The following is a 22,143-nucleotide window of genomic DNA, read 5'->3' as shown; positions in this document are numbered from 1 at the left end:
CTCCTGACAGTCTGCGACCAACAAAAGACAACTGCATCTCTGGGCCTCATGGTGAAAGTTAAATGTGTCTACTAAATATGCATCCTGGGCCTCATGGTGGAAATTAGATTATGTCTGCTGATTTTAAAAAAACAAGCAGGTTCTCAGCCTTGCAGAAGCAAAGGCTGCAAAAGTAAAAAAAAACACAGTTTAAAGTTTAAATCTTCCATTACACATTGAAAAAGTGAATTAGAAGTGTGTAAATACAGAAAAGTGCTGATGAATCCTAACAGGTCCTGTGGAGTCCATAGGAGCTAAAGATATATAACCAACAATTTGGGCCTAAGACTTTGGTCAAGGTATGAGCAAAAGGCAGACAGGCACCTGAATAAAAAAAAAACAGGGCAAGGAGGGAGGATGGTGCAGGGGGAGGAGCACAGGCCAAAAGGCCATAGGTGGACATGGATAGGAGGACAGGAGTGAAAAGCTGAGAATTGGTTGGGGAGGGGGGTGACTCTGTGAGTGTAGAGCTAAAGGGAAGGTGACAGAAGGATAAGAATAGCTTCTCAACCCTTGTCTCTCCCTCCCTCTTTCCCCATCCTTCTGGCTTCTTGGTTGCACAATTAAACAGTTGTAACAGAGATCCTCCACAGTAATGAGACATATCCTATAGCATTTAAGTATCCTGTGTCCCTCAGATGCACTCTCTTACCTTTGAGTCCAAAGCCTACGGGCTTAAGTCCCAGCACATAGACAGAAAAAGCAAGTCATGCATGATGCTCTTTTTGGCTCTGAACCAGTTCTACACTGTGCCTCACAGCTCGTTTCCTTTACTATCTTCTGGTAATTTCATATGTCACTTCCAGCTCTCTTCCCCCACCCCAAGAGCCTCTGTTTTCATTCAGCAACCTGCAGTGTCTCCGCCTATGCCACAATCTCTCCTTGTCCACCCTTCACAAACTTTCCCTGCTCACTCTGCCCTCCCCCTCCACCCAAAACTTTATTGGAACTGGCAAAAACTAGAAAACAATGAAAGGTTACTCCCCTTCCCAGATCTTACCTGCTTCTGAATATTTCCTGTAGTTTCTGCTTTAATTTCAGATTTTCGCCTACACTTTGATTTAATCTTTCCTACAAATTAGATTGTGAGGTTATTAACATATCCTGGTTTGGATAAATTGGCTGATGAATTTTGTGCATGTCATTGATGACTTCACTGGCTGTAAGATGCTTTGAGATGTTGTGAAAGGTGTCACAGAAATGCATATTTTTATCTTTAAACTTTGTACAATTTTGACGATGAACTCTCTGTTCCTCCGTTTTCCCTGACCCTAAAATCCTTGCTCTATCACCAGCAGCCATATCTCAGTAGCTTGTTGCCCAGGATCAGAAATTCCTACCTCCATGCAACCTCCCTCTTTGATATCTGGCCTTTGACCTCAGGTCCAGTTGCCTGTTGCACACCATTTCCAACTGGGCAACAAAATCAAAACATTTTAAGGCTTTTTCCAAAAAGAAGATAATGAATTCTCAACAGGCCCTTTGGGTGACACGGTTAGCGTAGCGCTGTTTCAGGACTAGTGATCTGGTTTGAATCTGGCGCTGTCTATAAGGACTTTGAAGTTTCTCCCCATGTGTGTATGGGTTTCCCCCAGGTGTTCCAGTTTTCTCCAAAAACGCCTGGGGTTTATAGTGTATCTGGTGTATCTGGGTGGCACAGGCTTGTGGGCCAGAAGGGCTTGTTACCGTGCTGAATTAAAAAATCAAATGAAAAGTAGATTTTTTATTTTGAAATATTTCAAAAAGAGCCCCAACCTAATGATGCAACTTATTATTCATTCTCTATTCATCAATGAAGGTGAAAGAGGGGATTTGTGGTCCTTGGATTCCAGATGATGGTCAGATAGTAACTCACACTGTGTCGACAGCAGGAAAAATGAGTCAAATTAATTGGACTGCCAAGGTAAGTTATGAGCATTTAATTGAATGCGCAATGAAGGAAAGGAAAAGATTTGTCTGACTATTAGACTCTGCAAGGATTTATCAGTGTGATTAAAGGCTGTGGACCTTTAGTCACATAGAGGGACTAAGTTAAACTCCTTTATAGAGGTGAGAAGGGATATAGGGAGCAATGCAAGAACAGAAGTGATGCTTTTGTCACTCTTAATGGGATTGGAACCAATGACTATTGCCAGCATCCTTGGCCCAATATTTATTCATCATTCAACATTACTAAAGCCAATTACCTGGTCGTTATTTGATGTTTGTGGGAGCTTGCTGTGCACAAACTCGCCACTACTTTTCCTACATAAGAAGAGAGTGACCACACCATAGAAAAGCTTTGCACTGTAAAGTGCCTTAGGAAATCGGAGCTGCTCTACGGCAAGAGGTAGAAATGTAGTCATTCAATGTGGTTTGCAATGCAAGCCAATCATTTTACTTTATTGCTTTCTGTTGTGAGTTTTAAAAAGAAAAATAATTTTGTTCAGTAATTGCTTGTTAATTCAGGAGGAATCCAGTTTCTTTGGAAGAAATGGAAAGTTGTCAAAACATTGAAGGATGTGTGGGTGTACGTATCCACTCATTTTTGTTTATTGTGTCTTCTGTCTGTAGGTGGTCCTTGTCCATGTTGGGGTAACCTCCCTAATAGCTCACATAAAGGTAGGAAGAATGCAAGCTGCATTGGAGGCAAAAACTTTGGTGCTACCTGCAAAAGGTAATTAAGAGGAAAATCGATTGTGCATTTGCAATAGAGTTTTTTAAAGCAATGCTTAATGAAACCAGAATAATTTTAGAGGGACAATGTTATCTCAGTGGAAAAATCCCTCTTGCAAACACAATGTGGATGGATTTTAATAGGAGATGTAAATCAACCATCCTTAGATTACACTGCTCCAAGATTCCAGCAGCACTGCAAGTTGAAAGGTATGACCTTTTACAGTGAGCCATTAAACTCAAGGGCCAAGTTATCTGAACTGCTGCTTTGTAGGTCAGTCTTCTGATTAATATGTAATGCTCAGTCAATATTGCGAAAGCAAATTACCTGATCATTTTCACATTGCCATTAGTGGGAGCTTGCTGGACACAGACAAGCCACTATAGAACACTAGAAAACAGAAACATGCCGCTTCAGCCCTTTTAGTCGGTGCCAAACCATTTTTCTGCCTAGTCCCACTGACCTGCACCCAGTCCATAGCCCTCCATCCATTGTACCTGTCCAAATTCTTTATAAATGTTAAAATTGAGCCTGAATTCAACACTTCAACTGGCAGCTCATTTCCACTACTCTCTGTGTGAAGAGGTTCCCCCTTGTGTTCTCCCTAAACTTTTCCCTTTTCACCCTTAACCCATGTCTTCTGGTTTGTATCTCCCCTACGTTAGTGGAAAAAGTTGACCTACATTTACTCTGTATATCCCCCTCATAATTTTAAATACCTCTATCAAATCTTCACTCATTCTTCTACGCTCCAAGGAATAAAGTCCTAAACTGTTTAACTTTTCTCTGTAACTCAGTTCCTGAAGTCCGGGCAATATCATTGTTAATCTTCTCTGCACTCTTTTTATCTTATTGGTATCTTTCCTGCAGTTAGTTGACCAAAAATTCACACAGTACCTCAAATTTGGCCTCACCAATGTCTTATACAACTTTACCATAACATCCCAACTCCTGTACTCAATACTTTGATTTATGAAGTCTAATGTGCCAAAAGCTTTCTTTACAACCCTATCCACCTGTGACATCACTTTCAGGGAATTATGTATCTGTATTCCCAGGTTCCTTTGTTTTACCATACTCCTCAGTTCCCTACCATTTACTGTGTATGTCCTTTCTTTGTTTGTCCTTCCAAAATGCAACACCTCATACATGTCTGCATTATATTCCATCTACCATTTTACAGCCCATTTTTATACGTGGTCCAGATCCCTCTACAAGCTCTGAAACCTTCTTTGTTGTCCACAGCACCTCCAATCTTAGTGTCATCTGCAAACTTGCTGATCCAATTTACCATATTATCATCCAGGTCATTGATTTGGATGACAAACAACAGTGTTCCCAGAACTGATCCCTAAGGCACACCACTAGTCACAGGCCTCCAGTCTTAGAAGCATTCATCCACTCCCACTCTCTGGCTTCTCCTTCAAAGTCATTGTTGAATCCATTTTACTACTTCACCATGAATACCCAGAATCTGAACCTTCCTGACCAACCTCCCATGTGGGACCTTGTCAAAGACCTTAATAAACTCCATGTACACAACATCCACAGACTTTCCCTCATCGACTTTCCTAATAACTTACTTGAAAAACTCTACAAGATTGGGTAAACATGACTTACCATGTTAAAAAGCCACGTCAGTCCATAGCTATCCAAATATTTTTATATCCAATCTCTTAGAACACCTTCCAATAATTTACCTGCAACTGACATCAGACTCAGCAACCTATAATTTCCAGCGTTACATTTGGAGCCTTTTTTTAAACAGTGGAACAACAGGAGCAACACTCCAATCTTTCGGCACCATACCCGTGACTAAGGACATTTTAAATATTTCTGCCAGAGCCCTGTAATTTCTACACTACCCTCCTTAAAGGTCAGAGGGAAAATCTTGCCAGGTCCTAGGGATTATCCACCCTTATTTGCTTTAAGACAGCAAGCACCTCCTTCTCTTTAATTTGTATAGGTTCCATGACCTCACTGCTTGTTTTCCTTATTTCCCTTGGCTCTGTACCAGTTTCCTGAGTGAATACTGATGCAAGTAACCCATTAAAGATTTCGCCCATTTCTTTTGGCTCTATTCATAGCCGAACACTCTGATCTTCAATGAGACCAATTTTGTCCCTTGCTATACTTTTGCTCTTAATGTATCTGTAGAAACCCTAAGGATTTTCCTTCACATTGTCTGCCAAAGTACCCTCATATCTTCTTTTAGACTTCCTGATTTCTTTCTTAAGGTGTTTCTTGCATTGTTTTTATACTCAAGTACCTAATTTGCTCCAAGTTACCTCTACCTGCTATACACCTCTCTCTTCTTCAGAACCATATCCCAATATCCCTTTAAAACAAGGAACCAAATGCATGTTAACTTTTCCTTTAACCCTGACGGGAACATACAAACTCTGTACTCTCAAAATTTCACCTTTGAAGGTCCTCCATTTTCCTCACTCATCCTTGCCTGAAAACAACTTATCCCAATCCATTCATTCTAGATCCTTCCTCAAATTTAGACTTTATCCAATTTAGAATCTCACCCTGAGACCTAGACCTATCCTTCTCCATAATTAACTTAAAACTAATGGCATTATGATCACTAGACCTAAAATCTTCCCCTACACACACTTCTGTCACCTGTCTTGCCTTGTTCCCCAATAGGAGATCCAGGATTGCACTCTCTCGAGTTGCTACCTCTATATAATGATTTATAAAACATTCCTGAACACATTTGACAAACTCCAAGCCATCCATCCCTTTTACATTATAGGAGTCCCAGTCAATATGTGGAAAGTTAAAATCTCCTACGATCACAACCTTATGTTTCCTGCAGCTGTCTGATATCTCTCTACAGATTTGCTCCTTCAATTCTCGCTGACTATTGAGTGGTCTATAATACAACCCCATGACTGTGCTTATACCTTTTCCCTTCCTCAGCTCCACTCATATAGCCTCAGTAGACGAGCCCTCTAGTCTGTCCTGCCTGAGCACAACTGTGATATTTTTCCCCCCCAACAAGCAATTTTATCCCCCTATTCTATCATGTCTGAAGCAACAGAAACCCAGAACTGTTGCTTTTTCACTAATGGCCTCAGGCATAATTTCACATGCCAATCCATGCCCTAAGCTTGTCTGCTTTTTCCTACAATACTCCTTGCATTGAAATAGATGAACCTGAGAACATTTCCACCACATACAACCTGTTGACTTGTAAAGGTGCATGCAATTTTCACATAATCTTTTCCCTCCTCTACTCCTCTATCTGCTCTAACACTCTGGTTCCCATCCCCCTGAAAATCTAGTTTAAACTCACCAAAGCAGCACTGGAAAACATTCCCGCAAAGATATTAGTCCCCCTCCAGACCTGTCGGAACATGTCCCGCCGTCCCTGGAAAAAAGCCCAATTCAGAAACCTGAAGGCTTCCCTCCTGCACTATGTCTTTAGCCATGTGTTAAGCTGCATTATCCCCCCACCCCCCCCCCCCATTCCCCCATTTCTAACCTCACTAGCACGCGACATGGGTAGCAATCCTGAGATCACTACCCTGGAACACTCCTCTCCAAGGCAGAGAGTGGCAGGAATGCTGACCTGTTTCCAAAAGGGATTGATTGAAACAAAGATCAGATGTGGATTTAAACAAAGTTGGAGAAACTGGGAGAAAGAAAAGGAAAGATGATCTGAGGTTGAGATGAAGAGGAATAGAAGGAGATTAGTGTGGAGCATGGATTCAATGGTGGAAATGGCCTGTTACTGTGCTGCAAGTTCTATGCAACCCCTGATGACGGAGCCCAGTTACAGTGTTTGAATGTTCCTCTTTCTGAGAGTCTGTGGAGATGATAACTGTGATGAAGAGGAAACATGCTCTACGTGCCCAGCAGACTGTGGTGATTGCACTGCGACCATCAAAATTGCCATAAGTTTCCCCATCTCGTTGGTCTGCACTGGTTTAATCCTCACCATTGCGGTAGGTTTATTTCTTTGATGTTCCACGCAATCTTTCACTAATTTTATCAAACTAAATATATCAATAACAAATGCTAACCTGATGCTTGTAGATCATTAGGATTGTTCGAGTAATTGCTCAGAAGCCAATTCGTCAGGCTTGGGAGTAACATACATGGGAGTCAATAGACAATAGACAATAGGAGCTGGAGTAGGCCCTTCGGGCCGTCGAGCCAGCACAGGGACTTAGTGTCAGGGTGAGAGATCGGCCATCGTGGAGGAACTTCTTCAGTAAACGTGATCATTTGGAATTCCATTCCGCATAGACTGAATGGACACAAGGCTGGGGCTATCAAAGGATAAGCAGACTGGACAGGAAGTTGGACTTGAGATGTCGTGATCTCATTGAATGGCAAAGCTGGCTCAAAGGTCCTGCCCCTGATCTCACTTCCAATGTTTTTTTTTAATCACAGTGGTTTCAGTACCAGAAGCAAAAGTTGTTGTGGGATGAGAGCTGGATAATCGACTTCAATCAAATTAAACAAGGTCCGTAACATGGCCACAAAACTGGAAATGTGTAGCTAATGATTGCGTTCTTTAATTTTAATTTATTTTTAATTTAGTCATACAGCGTGGTAACAGGCCCTTTCGGCCCACAAGTCTGTGCCACCCAATTGTACCCAATTGGCCTACAACCCCCAGTATGTGTTGAACAGTGGAAGGAGACCCATGCAGACACGGGGGAACGTACAAACTCCTTACAGATAGCACAGGATTCAAACTCCGGTTGCTAACCATGCCGCCCATTTGCTGCTGGAGGTGGCACATGTTTGGAATTGTCTGTGCAAATTGCACAGAATGTATATTAGGCTGAATATAAAAGGAAGAGAAATACACAGATTTTGTGTTCAGCCTTAAACTGACAGTGGACAAGCTGCAATGCAATCCTTGCACACCAAGGTTGGTCTTTGTTCATGGATGCTAAATGTGCAAGAGTGTCAGGTACCAGTCATATGCCTGTGCAAATACTGGGTTCCACTACAGACTATTGAATATGCAGAGATGAGTGGGGCTATTGGCTACTGAGCACAGATGAGAAAGGCAAGATTTCCCCCTTACATCTCTTAATTACTTTACTGCGCACATTCCCACAGGAGCCTGCATAAGAATTATGTTTCTTAACCAAAGCTCAGCCTGCTATGGTCATTGTCAACTTTTAAAAATTGATTCTGGGAATATTGACTTCTGATAACTCCTTAATTACACTTGAGAAGGAGAGGTTGAGCTACCTTCTTTAACCACTGCAGGGTGTAGTATAATATTTTTGACACAGCAGATAGGTATGATAGAGTGGTATATCAGAAGGGAGTCATTGATGTGATTGAAGTGAGAAACCGGCTAGACTGGGTAAGGATTGCTCTCCCAAATGGATTCTGAGAAGGTCTGTGGTTTCTTAGAACAGAACTGGTCAAAGACAAGTGGGTACTATGTTATATCTGTAACTGTAGTATTTCTTACTTTGCCTTGGCGAGTCTGTTGTCTATCTCGTTGTCGATCCTTGCATCCGATGAAATGGTGCAGCCGAGATAGGTAAACTGGTTGACCGTTTTGAGTTTTGTGTGCCCAATTGAGATGTGGGGGGGCTGGTAGTCATGGTGGGGAGCTGGCTGATGGAGGACCTCAGTTTTCTTCAGGCTGACTTCCAGGCCAAACATTTTGGCAGTTGCTGCAAAACAGGACGTCAAGCGCTGAAGAGCTGGCTCTGAATGGGCAACTAAAGCGGCATTGTCTGCAAAGAGTAGTTCACAGACAAGTTGCTCTTGTGTCTTGGTGTGAGCTTGCAGGTGCCTCAGATTGAAGAGACTGCCATCCGTGCAGTACCGGATGTAAACAGCGTCTTCGTTGTTGAGGTCTTTCATGGCTTGTTTCAGCATCATGCTGAAGAAGATTGAAAAGAGGGTTGGTGCCAAGGCAAATAGCGCCTTTGGAAGACTACACAAAAGAGTCTGGAAAAACAACCAACTGAAAAACCTCACAAAGATTAGCGTATATAGAGCCGTTGTCATACCCACACTCCTGTTCAGCTCCGAATCATGGGTCCTTTACCGGCATCACCTACGGCTCCTAGAATGCTTCCACCAGCTTTGTCTCCGCTCCATCCACAACATTCATTGGAGCGACTTCATCTCCAACATCGAAGTACTCGAGATGGCAGAGGCCGACAGCATCAAATCCACGCTGCTGAAGATCAAACTGCGCTGGGTAGGTCACGTCTTCAGAATGGAGGACCATTGCCTTCCCAAGATCGTATTATATGGCAAGCTCTCCACTGGCCACCAAGACACAGGTGCACCAAAGAAGAGGTACAAGGACTGCCTAAAGAAAGCTCTTGGTGCCTGCCACATTGACCATCGCCAGTGGGCTGATATCACCTCAAACCGTGCATCTTGGTGCCTCACAGTTCGGCGGGCAGCAACTTCCTTGGAAGAAGACCGCAGAGCCCACCTCACTGACAAAAGACAAAGGAGGAAAAACCCAACACCCAACCCCAACCAACCAATTTTCCCTTGCAACCGCTGCAACCGTGTCTGCCTGTCCCGCATCGGACTTGTCAGCCACAAACGAGCCTGCAGCTGACATGGACATTACTCCTCCATAAATCTTCCTCCGCGAAGCCAAACCAAAGAATATTTCTTAACCTCAGTTGCAGGAACTTGCTGTGTGATTCCTAGATACTGATAGTTCACAGAATTTGCCATCACCTCACAGGTTCCCTGGAGAGTTTGTTCCCTGTTCCACATAATAAATTGTCACAGATAAAATCCAAGAGTGGAGACAATTTCAAACCAAGCATATCTATATGAAACAGAATTCAACTGGAAATAGATGGGAGAGTGCAATGCTAAAACTGCAGGTGGCAGGAATTAATAACCCTGTTAAGAGAGAAAGAATTAGTAACAAAGGTGAAAAACCACCATAAGTCTGAGAAAGGCTCCCATCCCAGCATTCCCTCATTTCTCCAAGACTCCCATCCCAGTATTCCCTCATTTCTCCAAGGCTCCATCCCAGTATTCCCTCATTTCTCCAAAGCTCCATCCCAGTATTCCCTCATTTCTCCAAGGCTCCAAGGAAATAAAACGTCTTTGAGGAAGCAAATCTTGCCAAATCTTCTTGCAGTCTTTCCCCATTTGTTCAATGTAAAAACAGACACAAGATGGAGATGATTTGAATTTGAAAAACATGAGAAAATGGGTGTGATACTGAGTTTGGACTGTTAGTGTGAATCTGCTTGGGTAGGAATCTGTCAATGAGTCCCTCAGACAAGATCCCACCTACCACCAGGTATGTTGCTCTCCTTTCCTTCTCTTTTTCCTTTTTTTTAATTCCTTCCTTTCAAGTGCTCTCCATTGGTCTATGCAACCAGAGAGAATTCTGCTAACAGGATAATCAAACAGCTTGATGATATTGTGCCTAACCCATGCACCCTTCTTGATGGCCTGTTTTTCAACACCCTTGCAGATCACACCATGCTGGGCAGTGCCATCAGCATTCCTAACGGAGCCAGCGATTCTAATGCCAGCTGTATCACCGCTGTCAGCTCTTGTACGGGAGCTGCCGTTGCATCAAGGAAACAACACTTTACCCAGACAGGCATTTTGTAAGTGTACCTATCCAGACCACAAGGGTAGCCATGTCTTGGTTTCCACCGTGTCTCTTAATGACTGTTCATTTTTTTTTTGTTTTATTTTGTTCAATAATGACAGTATGTGTCACTTATATTAGGACCTGCTGAAAGTCAGAGGTGCCATCTTTAAGGTCGGATGTTAAAACAAAGCCCCACCTGACCTTTCAGAAAAGTGTTCAAGATCTCTTGGCACAGTTTTGGCAGTTGTCCTCCAGCCCAACATAGATAACACAGATAACATGATCTTTATCGTGCTACAATTTATGGGAGCCTACTGTGGCCAAATTGGCTGCTGCATTTCCCACATTATGACTGTGACCATGTCTCAAAAAATACTTCAGTGCCTTTAAGGTTTTAGACGAAATTTAACAAAGATAAAAAAGAATTGCAAGTTAATTTTTCACACATTTCAAAGTTTTACAGCACCATATACAAACTGTTGAGTTGACACATTATTACCCCTTTGGCTGATCCTGTTTTAGTTAGCTAGAAGGGAAACCACACAAGCAGGCTATTCAGCCCAACTGCTTTGTGCTGGTGACACAGCATATTTTCTGCCTTACTTCATTTGTCCTTGTAGAAGATCCTTTGGCCCAAAGATCACTGGTTCAATCTCAAACATGTAACTGATTCCATCTTGAAACTTAATGCCTCATAATGTTTTTCACGTCTGCAGAGGAGAATCATGACACGGCCACTGAGGAGAAAAGTTACTGAACTAGGAAATCGTATCACATAAAATGAAACATGAACATGCCAGTTCTCAGAAGATGAGCCAGTACCTGTGGGGGCAAGGTGGGGAGGGGGCCAATGAGAGTGAGAGGATTTACACCTCCACACAAACGCACAAGAACACGAATGCATGCATTTATACACCCTACCACACGGAAAGAAAAGAGTGCAGAGGAAAGAAATTCTTTGCTAAGACAGAGAGATTAGATGACAGAAGCAATAAAGTAACTGATGGGTACAAGGCAAAGCAGATGGTAGTGGACAAGTGGTGCAACAAAGGAAAGACCTGGAGGATGGAAATGGCAGTGACAGAATCATCGCCAGAAAGGAAAGTGTAAATGTTGGGAGCCTGGATTAATCTAAAATGGTTGAACACATAATTGGAAGGCTGTGGAGAGTTCAGATCACCACTGACAGTCATGGAACTGTCAGAGAGGAGAGAGGAAGGGTAGCGTGTGTGGAGTCATTACATTAGTGTTCCTGTGGTGTTCCATTGGTGAGGGTGAGTGCACTGAAAGGAATAGTTGTTCTCTGACACGAGTTTAGCCAGGCGATGGACACTGGTACGAGATAGGGGCTGCATGGTGTTTGGTTCAAGGAAGATAAGGCAGACCCTCAGGTCAGGTTAGATCATTTGATTAGTTTCCTGCACTAGATTATTATAACCTTTTGCTGATTCATTCCTTGTGTGGGATGGACGGATAGTGTAGAATTAATAAGCATTAGTCCTTATGTTAAGATGAATCCAGAGATTACAGATAAATACTAGCCTTGCCAAAGACACTGACATGAGTGAACACGTTCAACATAGATATACCCCCATTCCTTCTTGCTGTGGATTTGCAAATGTTTTTACTATATGATTTCAACGTTGTGTCAGGCCTCATGTGAACCAGTTAGGCTGGACCACTAGCCCTCAGAAATCTGACAATCCATCCTCATTACTCTTTATCTCATTACAGTGATGGTCGAACTGTTGCCATCAAGAAGATAAAGAAAAGAACTTTCACACTTTCAAAATCCATTCGCAAGGAGGTGAAGCACATCCGGTGGGTTGCAAACACTAGTATTCCTATTTCCAGTGTTCTCCATATGATAAGTTCAATCACCCAGGTCATCGGCATATTCATTCTCATGCACTCACCAACCTACATTGGGTCCCATCTAATCCACAAATCCAATTCTTTCACCATTAATTGCTGTGCCATCAGCTGTCTTAAGCAGAGGCTCTGGAATTCCCAATCAATGTCTCCATCACTTCTTTTACTTCCTGAAGTCTATTTAGATCCTGCCTGCTGGACTAAGCTTTTGATCAGCTGAGCAAATATCTCCTTACTTTGGTTTGGGACCAGTTTTTAATTGTGCAGTTTTCTCTCCTCGGGGATTTTTCTTGAACTGAACAGCATTTTATAACTGGAAAGGCCAATAGGTGTGGTGGAGGGTATGCTGTTGGTGAAATAAGATCATCCAGCTCTCCTACTCTGAGGTGCTTTGAAGAACCCAGAAAAGGAGTTGGAGTCAGGTCCCTGAGGGTCTTGGGCTATTTGGAAGACTGATTTTGGGTATTGCTGGCATTTAAAGAGCAAGAAGTTTAAAATGTTTCTTGGATACTCTAAAGCAAGCTTCAAATAGAAGCAGGTGATATGGATTCTTTACTGGCTCTTCAGCACCTTCAGTGGCAGGGGATCACAGTAACTAAAACAAGTGATGAAGGCCAGCAATGGACAGAGATTACATGGATTTGAGTTAAGATTTTGCTAAGGTCCCACACTGTAGGCTTTTCTAGAAAATTATGACATACAGAATCCGAGGCATGTTGACATATTAGATCCATATTTGGAGGCAGAGAGTGGTGTTGGATAGATGTTACATTGACTGGGTGTCAGTAATGAGTGTTGTGCCACAGGGTTCAGTCTGGGACTTTTTTGATTGTAGGATTATATTGTATATAAACGACTTGGATGAGAATTGGGAGCGTGATTGGTGATTTTGCAATGACACGAATATTGGTGGAAGTGTGACTAGCTTAGAAGATTGTCTGGATGAGATCAGCTTGTGGTGGTATGTCATGCGTGATGTCATTACACCACTCGGACACCAGGTGGTTTGTATATAGGCCCAGGGGGATCCCTTCCCCCTCATTCTGGCCTAGGCTTGTACAGAGGCAAGAACAAGGCCTCAAAGCTTAGCTGAATACCAATCTATTAAAACTAGGGTTTTACCTGCACTCTGCCTCGTGTGGTTTGATGCTTGTAGCCTACACAGCTGGAAAGTTTGGCAGAGTAATGAATGTAATAAGACCATAAAACATAGGAGCAGAAATTGGCTGTTCACCCCATCGAGTCTGCCCCACCATTTAATCATGAGCAGATCATTTTCCCCTTTGGCCACTGCCTGGCCATCTTCCCATAACTTTTGATGCCAAAAATGTGTGAGGAAATACACTTTGGGAGGTTAACGTTCCATTATTGTCATGTAACACTACACTTAGAATGTAACATACATGAAATTCTTTGTCTACCGTAAGGAAGACAGAAATTCGCCAATTTGTCAAATGACCCTCATAGGTCAACTTCTGGTTGTTTCTATAAGGATCTAGCAGGGATCTTGGGGTGCAAGTCCATGATTTCTTGAATGTGGATAGGTAAGTGGAAAAGACTGTGGTATCCTTGTGTTTACGTCTCCAGAATGGAGGACCATCGCCTTCCCAAGATCATGTTATATGGCGAGCTCTCCACTGGCCACCGTGACAGAGGTGCACCAAAGAAAAGGTACAAGGACTGCCTAAAGAAATCTCTTGGTGCCTGCCACATTGACCACCGCCAGTGGGCTGATAACGCCTCAAACCGTGCATCTTGGCGCCTCACAGTTTGGCGGGCAGCAACCTCCTTTGAAGAAGACCGCAGAGCCCACCTCACTGACAAAAGGCAAAGGAGGAAAAACCCAACACCCAACCCCAACCAACCAATTTTCCCCTGCAACCGCTGCAATCGTGTCTGCCTGTCCCGCATCGGACTTGTCAGCCACAAACGAGCCTGCAGCTGACGTGGACTTTTTTTACCCCCTCCATAAATCTTCGTCCGCGAAGCCAAGCCAAAGAGATTGGTTAAGACCTCGAGTGTAAGAGTTGGAACATCTTGTTGCATTTGCACTAAAATGAATTAGGTCACTCTCAGAATATTGTGTCTAGTTCTGGTTGTCAAGCTACATGGAAGGTTAAGGTAGAAACACAGGGAATGCAGAAGAGATTCATCAGGATGTTGCTTGGAATGAAAATCTGTAGTTATGAGAGATGGAATGGGCAGTTTATTCTTACTGAAATATTGTTAAAGTTCAGTGCATACCTTATAGAGATTTGTAAAGTTATGAAGGATATAGGTAGTCAGAATATTTTCATGAGGGCACAGGGGTCTAGGACTGGAGTTGTACATGTTTAAGGTGAAAGAGGAAGAATTAGAAAGGATATGTGAGGGGTGAGCTTTTCCACAGAGTGTGGCGAACATGTGGAACAAGGTGCCAGAGTGGGTGATGCAGGCAGATTACAATGTTTAAAAGGTATTTGGGCAGGTATTTGGATAGGAAAGGCCCAATGTTGGCATATGGGATTAGTTTAGTAATCACCGGCATGGAAGAGGTAAGTGGAAAGGGCCCATTTCCATGCTGCATGGTTCTGTGATTCTTTATCTTTCATTGATACACACACACACATTTTCTGTTAAACGGGAGCTTAAAGAAATGTTACACTCTGTGTATGTGTTCGGATTTGACAGGGAGCTCGATCACCCAAACCTCTGCAAGTTTATTGGTGGCTGCATTGCACTTCCAAATGTGGCAATAATAACAGAATATTGCCCAAAAGGGAGCTTGAATGATGTGTTGCTCAATGAAGACATTCCTTTGAACTGGGGGTTCAGGTATGCATTGTACAACCTTCTGATCATTCTCCCTACTCAAGTTGTCACTTGGTCCTTAAATTAATGTTGTATTTAAATGAGGCTTCCAGTGACAAAGATCAACTTCCAATGTTCGACGAGTGGCAGGTGAGGACCTTGGTAGGTCAGTGCTGCCCTCACTCTTTGACTTCTGGATTTATCATAACCAGTGTGCAGACATTCTCTCTCCCCACTCTCTCTCTTTCTTCCCTTCCCCTGTCCCACCCCTTTCCAGGCAGTGTTTAATGTAGTGATTTCAGTATTATACACACAAGGTTTCTGAGATTAACTTCTTTTGCAATTATGGAAATATAGTTTGGTGACTGGGCAGAACCCAGAGGCATGTAATGAATATACTTAGTGCTATCAAATGGAAATGCATTTCAAAGCAGAAAACTTCGAGTGGGATGTTAAACTGAGTCCTTGTCTGCTCTCCCTCAGGAGAAAATTTAAATTGCTCAACAAATTCAAAGAAGAACATTGGGTCCTAGCCAATGCACAACAAGCATGAATTACAATAAATTATCTGGTATTTAATACAATGTCTGTGGCAAGCTGTTGGCATAAAGCTGTTTCTGTCACATATGTTACAATTGTGACAACTCTTCAAGAAGTACTTTATCATTAGGTCAAAAATAAGAATGTCCACTGATAATCACATAAAGTAATTTCTGTGCTTGCATAAACCTATATAACATAGGAGCAGAATTAGGCCATTCATCCCATTCAGTCTGCTCCACCACTTGAAACATAGCTGATTTCCCCTTTTATGCACTAACATTGATGCAACGGGAACTGCAAACAAAATTAGCCTCACATAACAAAAGCTGCCCTGATGGGCACTTGTAAGCAAGCACAATAATCGTGCCATGAAGACATTGAACTGTGTCTGAAAGGGTTTCTCATCCTTCAGGCAGATAGGCTGTCACAGGCATGCTCAGCATTTATTATTCATTCCTATTTCCTGCTCTGCCAACAACTTCTTAGGCTGTAAAGAATTAAATTCAATTGACTTGTTTACCATGACATGTCCCAAAATACAGTAATAATCATTGTTTTGTGTGCTATCCAATTGCGTTAACCCACACTTAATCCCAGCAAATATCACAAAAAATAAAATGTGTGGAATCTTGTATCAGTGAGAAAAGTACTATTAAAAAACAATGCAAGAGCCGCACCAAGGTGGGGTTTTATGAGAAGAAGAAATCATTTTTATGAGAAGCCCATTTAGTAGTTTGATCACAGCAGGAAAGAAACTGTCCTTGTGCCTTTCAACCTGTGTACCTTCTGCTCAACGAGAAGGGCTGAGGGTCCGAATGAGAGAATATGATCATGGTGGGAAAGATATTTTGATATGTTGGCTTTTTCCCCAAGTAGCAGGAAGTCAGTGGAGGGAAGGCTCGGTTGCTTAGAGGCTGAACTATTTACAGTTTAAGTAATGATAATATTGAGAATCTGGACCTTCACACAGGCCAAATGTGAGGTGCATGGCAGCTTCCCTTCCCTGAAGACACTGAATTAGATGGGTTTTACTGTATTCCAGGACTTTTACAATGACCCTTACTGCAAATGACTTTTTATTCTGTATTATGTAATTAACTGGGTTTCCATTCCTACGATGAGATTTGAACTTATCTCTGGTCCATAGTCCAGGCCCTTGGACAGCTAGCCCAGTAATCTACACCCTTGTACCCCAGAGTTAAGGGAAGAGCTGAAAGAGCATTAACTGTGTTAGAGCCTTTTGTGGTTTTGGGATGAATGTTGGGTAAACCAGTGTGCTTTCACCCCAGATTCTCTTTTGCAACTGACATCGCTAGAGGGATGGCCTACCTTCACCAACGTAAGATTTACCACGGCAGGTTAAAATCCACCAACGCAGTGATCGATGACCGGTGGGTTTGCAAACTTGCAGGTGAGCATTGATAAACTATTCAGCCAGAAAACAAGATGGACAACAGACTTTAAGTTTAAGCTTTTAAGTTTTATGTATACCCTGTACAGTAAGAAGGGCTCTTCTGAGTGCAGTGCAACAGATTATCTCTAACATCCATACAGCTGTATAAACAATTACAGAGTTTAGAATTACAATGAAAAAAAATCAATTATTACAAAGCAAGGACAGCATCGAAACCCTTCTGTGGGGTTCATTCAGGAGCCTGATGGCTACAAAGAAGAAATTGTCTTTAAGGCAGCTGGTGCATGTTTCACACTGTTGAGCCTTCTCCCCAATGAGAGGGAGAAGGGAATGTATTTGGGCTGTGATAGGTCCTTGAGTATGTTGGGCACTTATCCCACACAGGGGGAGATGTAGATGGAGGGGAGGGAAGTTTGCTTTATGTTCTGTAGATGGAGGGGAGGGAAGTTTGCTTTATGTTCTGAGCTGCATTCTCATCCTTCTGTAGATTCTTGATGCATCCAGCAAGTAGAAGTTGCCAAACTTCCTTTATCCTCCAACAAAATAGAAGCATTCTATTTCCTGATGTGGTGGTCTCTTTCTTGACCATCACATTAATGTGATGGGTTCAGATCTTGTCACTGGGGATCTACTTCAGAGCCATTGATGTGGACAGGAGTGTGCCCGGTCATGAGATCATTGATCGTCTCCCTTATCTTATCGATATTGAGAGAGGTATTATTATCTTAGCAGCATGCCACTAGTCTTTCAATTTCCTTTGAAAAACATGTGAATTCTGAATATGCTATCGTAGTTATATAGAACAGAAAGAGGCTGTTCCACCTATCACCTTTGAAAGACCCATTTAAACATGCCAAGCACATCCATGAGGAAATGTTATACCAAACCCTGCTTTACTGCCTTTCCAGATCACCATTGTTCTCACTTAAAGGAAACTCTTTATATTTTATAGCTCAGATAAATACCTGAAATTTGTGTCGTGTGTTCATGAAATTTCCTGTCTTTTCTACCAGATTTCTGCTTGCCAAGTTACAGGAAGGAGGACCTTGTTGATCCCCCTACTACGTACCGGCAGAGGTTGATTCAAGTATACGTACCTCCTGAAGCCCATATGGCATCAAGCTTTGAACCCACCCCTGCTGCAGATGTGTACAGGTAACCGCACAATAAGGTCAATCGGCATTAAGCCATGTATTGATGCCTAGCCCTCTTTTGAGTTAGAAGACAGTCGGTTCAAATCCAACTACAGATTTAATTAATTGTCATTTTTAAGTCTAATTTAAAATGTCAAGAAGATTCCAAAACTGCCTTTTGATCGCAATCTCACAATGCATAGAAATCCAGCCGGAGATGATGTGGATGGAGTTGGAGTCAATGGCTTTAATGATTTTCAGAGGAGATAACTCTAGTCAGTTGGATTCAATGGTAACATGCAAAGAAGAGCTGGTGAGTTCTCCAAAGTATTATGGGCAGTTTATGAAGGTTCTGTTGTTAAGAGCTTCAGGTGGTCTACCATTGGGTGAGATGTCAGGTGAGCATAGACAACAATGGCCTCCTGTCAGTGAGAAATTACCTTTCTCCTTCTACTTATTGGTTGCATGCCTCATTGGTGAGAAGGGAGGAAGTCCAACCACAGAGAGATCAAGTAGTAGTGGGCAATTCCCTCCTCAAACTCTGCTTCTTTTCACATCATACTGAAGTTCCACCTGCTTGCAAGCCCAAATGGGTGAGTTTGATGCGTGCATGATGTGAGTGGTGACCATGACCCCAGTTTGGAGTTCCCGCTGTTAATGGATATCCTGTGCCCAGTTTGGGCTCCAGAAGGAGGGAGGTTTGCTGGGACAAATCCTTAGGACGTGGAAGTCCTTCAAACTAAACAAACAGTAGCAAAGTAGTGTGTGATTGCAGTGGAGTGAAACAGGAGTCATAACTGAAATTCAAGTTCATTTATTGTCATCAGATTGCACAAGTACAGCCTGATGAAACAGCGGTCTCTGGTCCTTGGTGCAAACATACACAAACAAACCAGACATAACACACATATGGGCAAGCGATACATATGCAGAACAAATATACATGTGTAAAAATAATTAAATATGTTTAATAAATAGTGGAGTCTCAGAGGGTTAGTGTGAGCAGTTCATTAGTCAATCAGCAGACTCACTGCCCGAGGATAGTACTAAAGATTTGCACGGTGTTCACTTCTAGGATGTTATTCTCATAGTCATAGAGTTTTACAGCGTGCATATTGGCCCTTTGGACTGTCTTAATCATGCCAGCCCAGTTTCCCACCTGATCTTGTCCCTTTGACCTGCATTTGGCTCATTTATCTACAAACCCTTTCTTTTAATGTAGCAGTTAGTACAACGGTATTACAGTGCCAGCGAGCTGGATTTGAATCCCACACCGTCTGCAAGGTGTTTGACCTATGTAGATTTTCTGCGGGTGCTCTGGTTTCCTCCCACCCTGGGTGTAATTTGGCGGCACGGGTTTCACATGCTGGATGGGCCTTCAACCGTGCTGTCTCGTTAAAATTTTTAAAAATATAATCATCTACCTTTCTAAATGCCTTTTAACCATTGGAATTATACCTGTCTCTATCACTTCCTCTGGTAGTTCATTCCAATACACTCTGTTTATTTTTTTGCAGCTATGCCATCATTCTACTGCAAATCGCAACCAGAAGTGACCCTGTGCCGGTAAGTTTAATTCAAAATCAAGGCAGACTCCAAAGCTATTTGGTTTGATCCCTGCAGCGTGCTGCTTCATACTTCATATCTCTGTAAGAAGCAGAGGGACTGGAAGCCATTCACCCATGCCTAGATTGGGTCTTGACTTTATCTTCCAATCCTTTAATGCATGAACAAACCTAAACTCTCAGTCTTGAAGTTTTCATTTGACTCCCAGATCGTTGAATGGGAGCCTTCCACCTTTCCACTCACCCTATTCTGCGGAATTGCCTCTCCTCTTCACCTCTTCTGACTGAAATCTCATGTTCTGGACACCCCATCTGAGAAAATCATCTCCTTTAAATCGTCCCTTAATCTCCCACGTTCAATACTTATCTGTCCAACATCTCCTCGTTACTTACCGTAATTCCTTTGGCTCCCTCATCCTTCAGATGTCGATTGTCATTGATAAGTCTAACAAACTGATTCCCTCAAATCTGTTCTTTACATTCTTTTGGAAAAAGAATTTATACAAATAAACTTGACCATATCGCGTTGACCATAGGGTGACATGGTTAACACAGCAGTTACCACAACGCTATTACTTGGGTTTGAATCCGCTCTGTCTGGATTTGCATGGGTTTCCTCTGGTACTCCAGTTTCTTCCCACCCTTCAAAATGTATGGGGGGGGTGGGGTGTTGTAGGTTAATTGGATGTATTTGGGTGGCATTGGCTCATGGCCTGTAAGGCCCTGTTACTGTGCTGTATGTCTAAAGAGAATAGTATTATTTTTGAGCTATTTCTTTTTTTAAATTTTTTTTATTTTTCATGCTATGAACCATACTGACCAAAATACACACAAACATTTCCCTCTTGAATATACACAGTGTCATTTTATCCCCTTTTCTCCCCTCCCTTCCCTCCCTCCTTCACCCCCCCCCCCCACCCACTCAACGTTCAACCTATATGATACATTAAACCCATTTAACAATGTCATCACACAATGAAAATAAACAAGAATGGGTTAAACTTGACCCCTCTCTCCCTTATGACATGAAGTATCAGCGCAAGTAAACTTGAGCACATGAATGAATCCATGGTCATCCCAAGAATGGTGAGAGGGCACCTATGAAAACAGTAAATTACTCTCTTTGGAAATGCTTTGATTAATTGGCAGAAAATCCAGCCAAATCGTGCATAACAAAATAGTCGGCCATTCGAGCCTGCATCACCATTCAGTAAGACCACGGCTGATCCTCTTATTCCTGCCTGATCCCATATCTCCTAATTCCCTCAGTTTCCAGTTTCAGCCACAAATACATTCAATAACCAAACATCTATAATCATCCAGAAAGTGAATTCACACTCTATCTGAGATGGGAAATTACTCTTTATTTCTGACTTAAATAATCCACTTCTAACCCTGTGGACTAGTTATGAAAGCTCGAAACATAACCAACTACACGTCTCACCTCAGGACCCACATCTGTTGTGGATTTCACATCATTTGCACAATTACCTTTCAGTAATCTTTCAAACCTCTCTGGATTCTCCTTGGGATGTTAATTGTCGCCATCTTGGTATCATTTCTCTGCTCATTAAATTTTCACTCTTTATTAGTTGAAGCCATGGCCCTCAGCAGCACTCATCATACTTCCAAGTAGCAGCAGTGAGCAGTGGGGAATTCAGTAGAAAGGCAGATTGGCAGCTTCACTTCCCACAAGGCATCATAATAGCTATTGGATGAGGATTGGCTGTTGGGCTTACCTCAGCACTTCCCCGAAGACTTTGGATGCCATATTGGTTGTCCCTGGATCTATCTATCTTTTTGGTCTTTATACCCTGTTCTTTATTTTTAATTCATATTTTTTTCAGGAGGTAGGCTTCATTGGCAAGTCCATCACCTACCAGCATCCCTTAATTGCCCTTGCAATTTAGGAAGGCATTGGTGTGTTTGAATTTCGAGATATCAGTGAGGGAATCTTGCCACTTGGTTGCAAGTGTACATGCTGAAGGACACACTGAGGCTTGGCGCAGCCAACATGAAAGCTTTGTGGGTAACAGCCACAGACGAGTTCTTCCACTACAAGGCATTGAAGAGCTGAGACTGGAGGGGAAGCCCCTCAAACAACTACAAATGGTCACGTTGATGGCAATGGTGCTAAATAGAGAATGTAACAATGTACAGTGATGGAAATGAATAGATGTGACACTGAGAAGTGAAAAAGTATATGAGAGTTCTTGGTAAATATTTTATTGTGAATAAAATTACTTTTAGGGGAAAATTGATGAGTCTGCATTCCATGTATCAAGTAAAGGGGCAAATTTCCTCCCCTTCAATCTTGTATTTATGTGATTATTATTAATATGTACATTTTCAAAATAATGCAGATTATTAACTGAACTTAGATCCTTCAGCTGCATGGTACCTGTCAAGTTGGACTGAGCCTTTATTCATTCAGTAATTATCAACTGTCCTTGAGATAAAACTTCCATTCCTAGGGCTTCTTCATTCCCAGGGCCTCTTCATTCCCAGGGCCTCTTCATTCCCAGGGCCTCTTCATTCCTAGGGCCTCT

General features: G+C 42.4%; 1 protein-coding gene across 1 annotated transcript in view; it reads left to right on the top strand.

The window, feature by feature from the left end:
* The window catches only part of LOC138753860 (atrial natriuretic peptide receptor 1), a 54,989-nt gene that overhangs the window by 9,720 nt on the left and 23,126 nt on the right, over nt 1–22,143 (top strand). Inside the window, exons 4-13 of the mRNA XM_069917753.1 lie at nt 1,838–1,942; nt 2,593–2,695; nt 6,515–6,654; nt 7,106–7,178; nt 10,152–10,290; nt 12,012–12,098; nt 14,820–14,963; nt 16,772–16,893; nt 17,910–18,051; nt 19,547–19,595. Coding sequence (XP_069773854.1) covers nt 1,838–1,942; nt 2,593–2,695; nt 6,515–6,654; nt 7,106–7,178; nt 10,152–10,290; nt 12,012–12,098; nt 14,820–14,963; nt 16,772–16,893; nt 17,910–18,051; nt 19,547–19,595 — 1,104 coding nt within the window. The remainder of the gene's footprint in view (nt 1–1,837; nt 1,943–2,592; nt 2,696–6,514; nt 6,655–7,105; nt 7,179–10,151; nt 10,291–12,011; nt 12,099–14,819; nt 14,964–16,771; nt 16,894–17,909; nt 18,052–19,546; nt 19,596–22,143) is intronic.

This window comes from Narcine bancroftii, chromosome 1 (genome assembly GCF_036971445.1).
Source record: "Narcine bancroftii isolate sNarBan1 chromosome 1, sNarBan1.hap1, whole genome shotgun sequence".
Lineage (NCBI taxonomy): Eukaryota > Metazoa > Chordata > Chondrichthyes > Torpediniformes > Narcinidae > Narcine > Narcine bancroftii.
The sequence above is the reverse complement of the archived record's forward strand: the minus strand, read 5'-3'. Positions and strand labels throughout refer to the sequence as shown.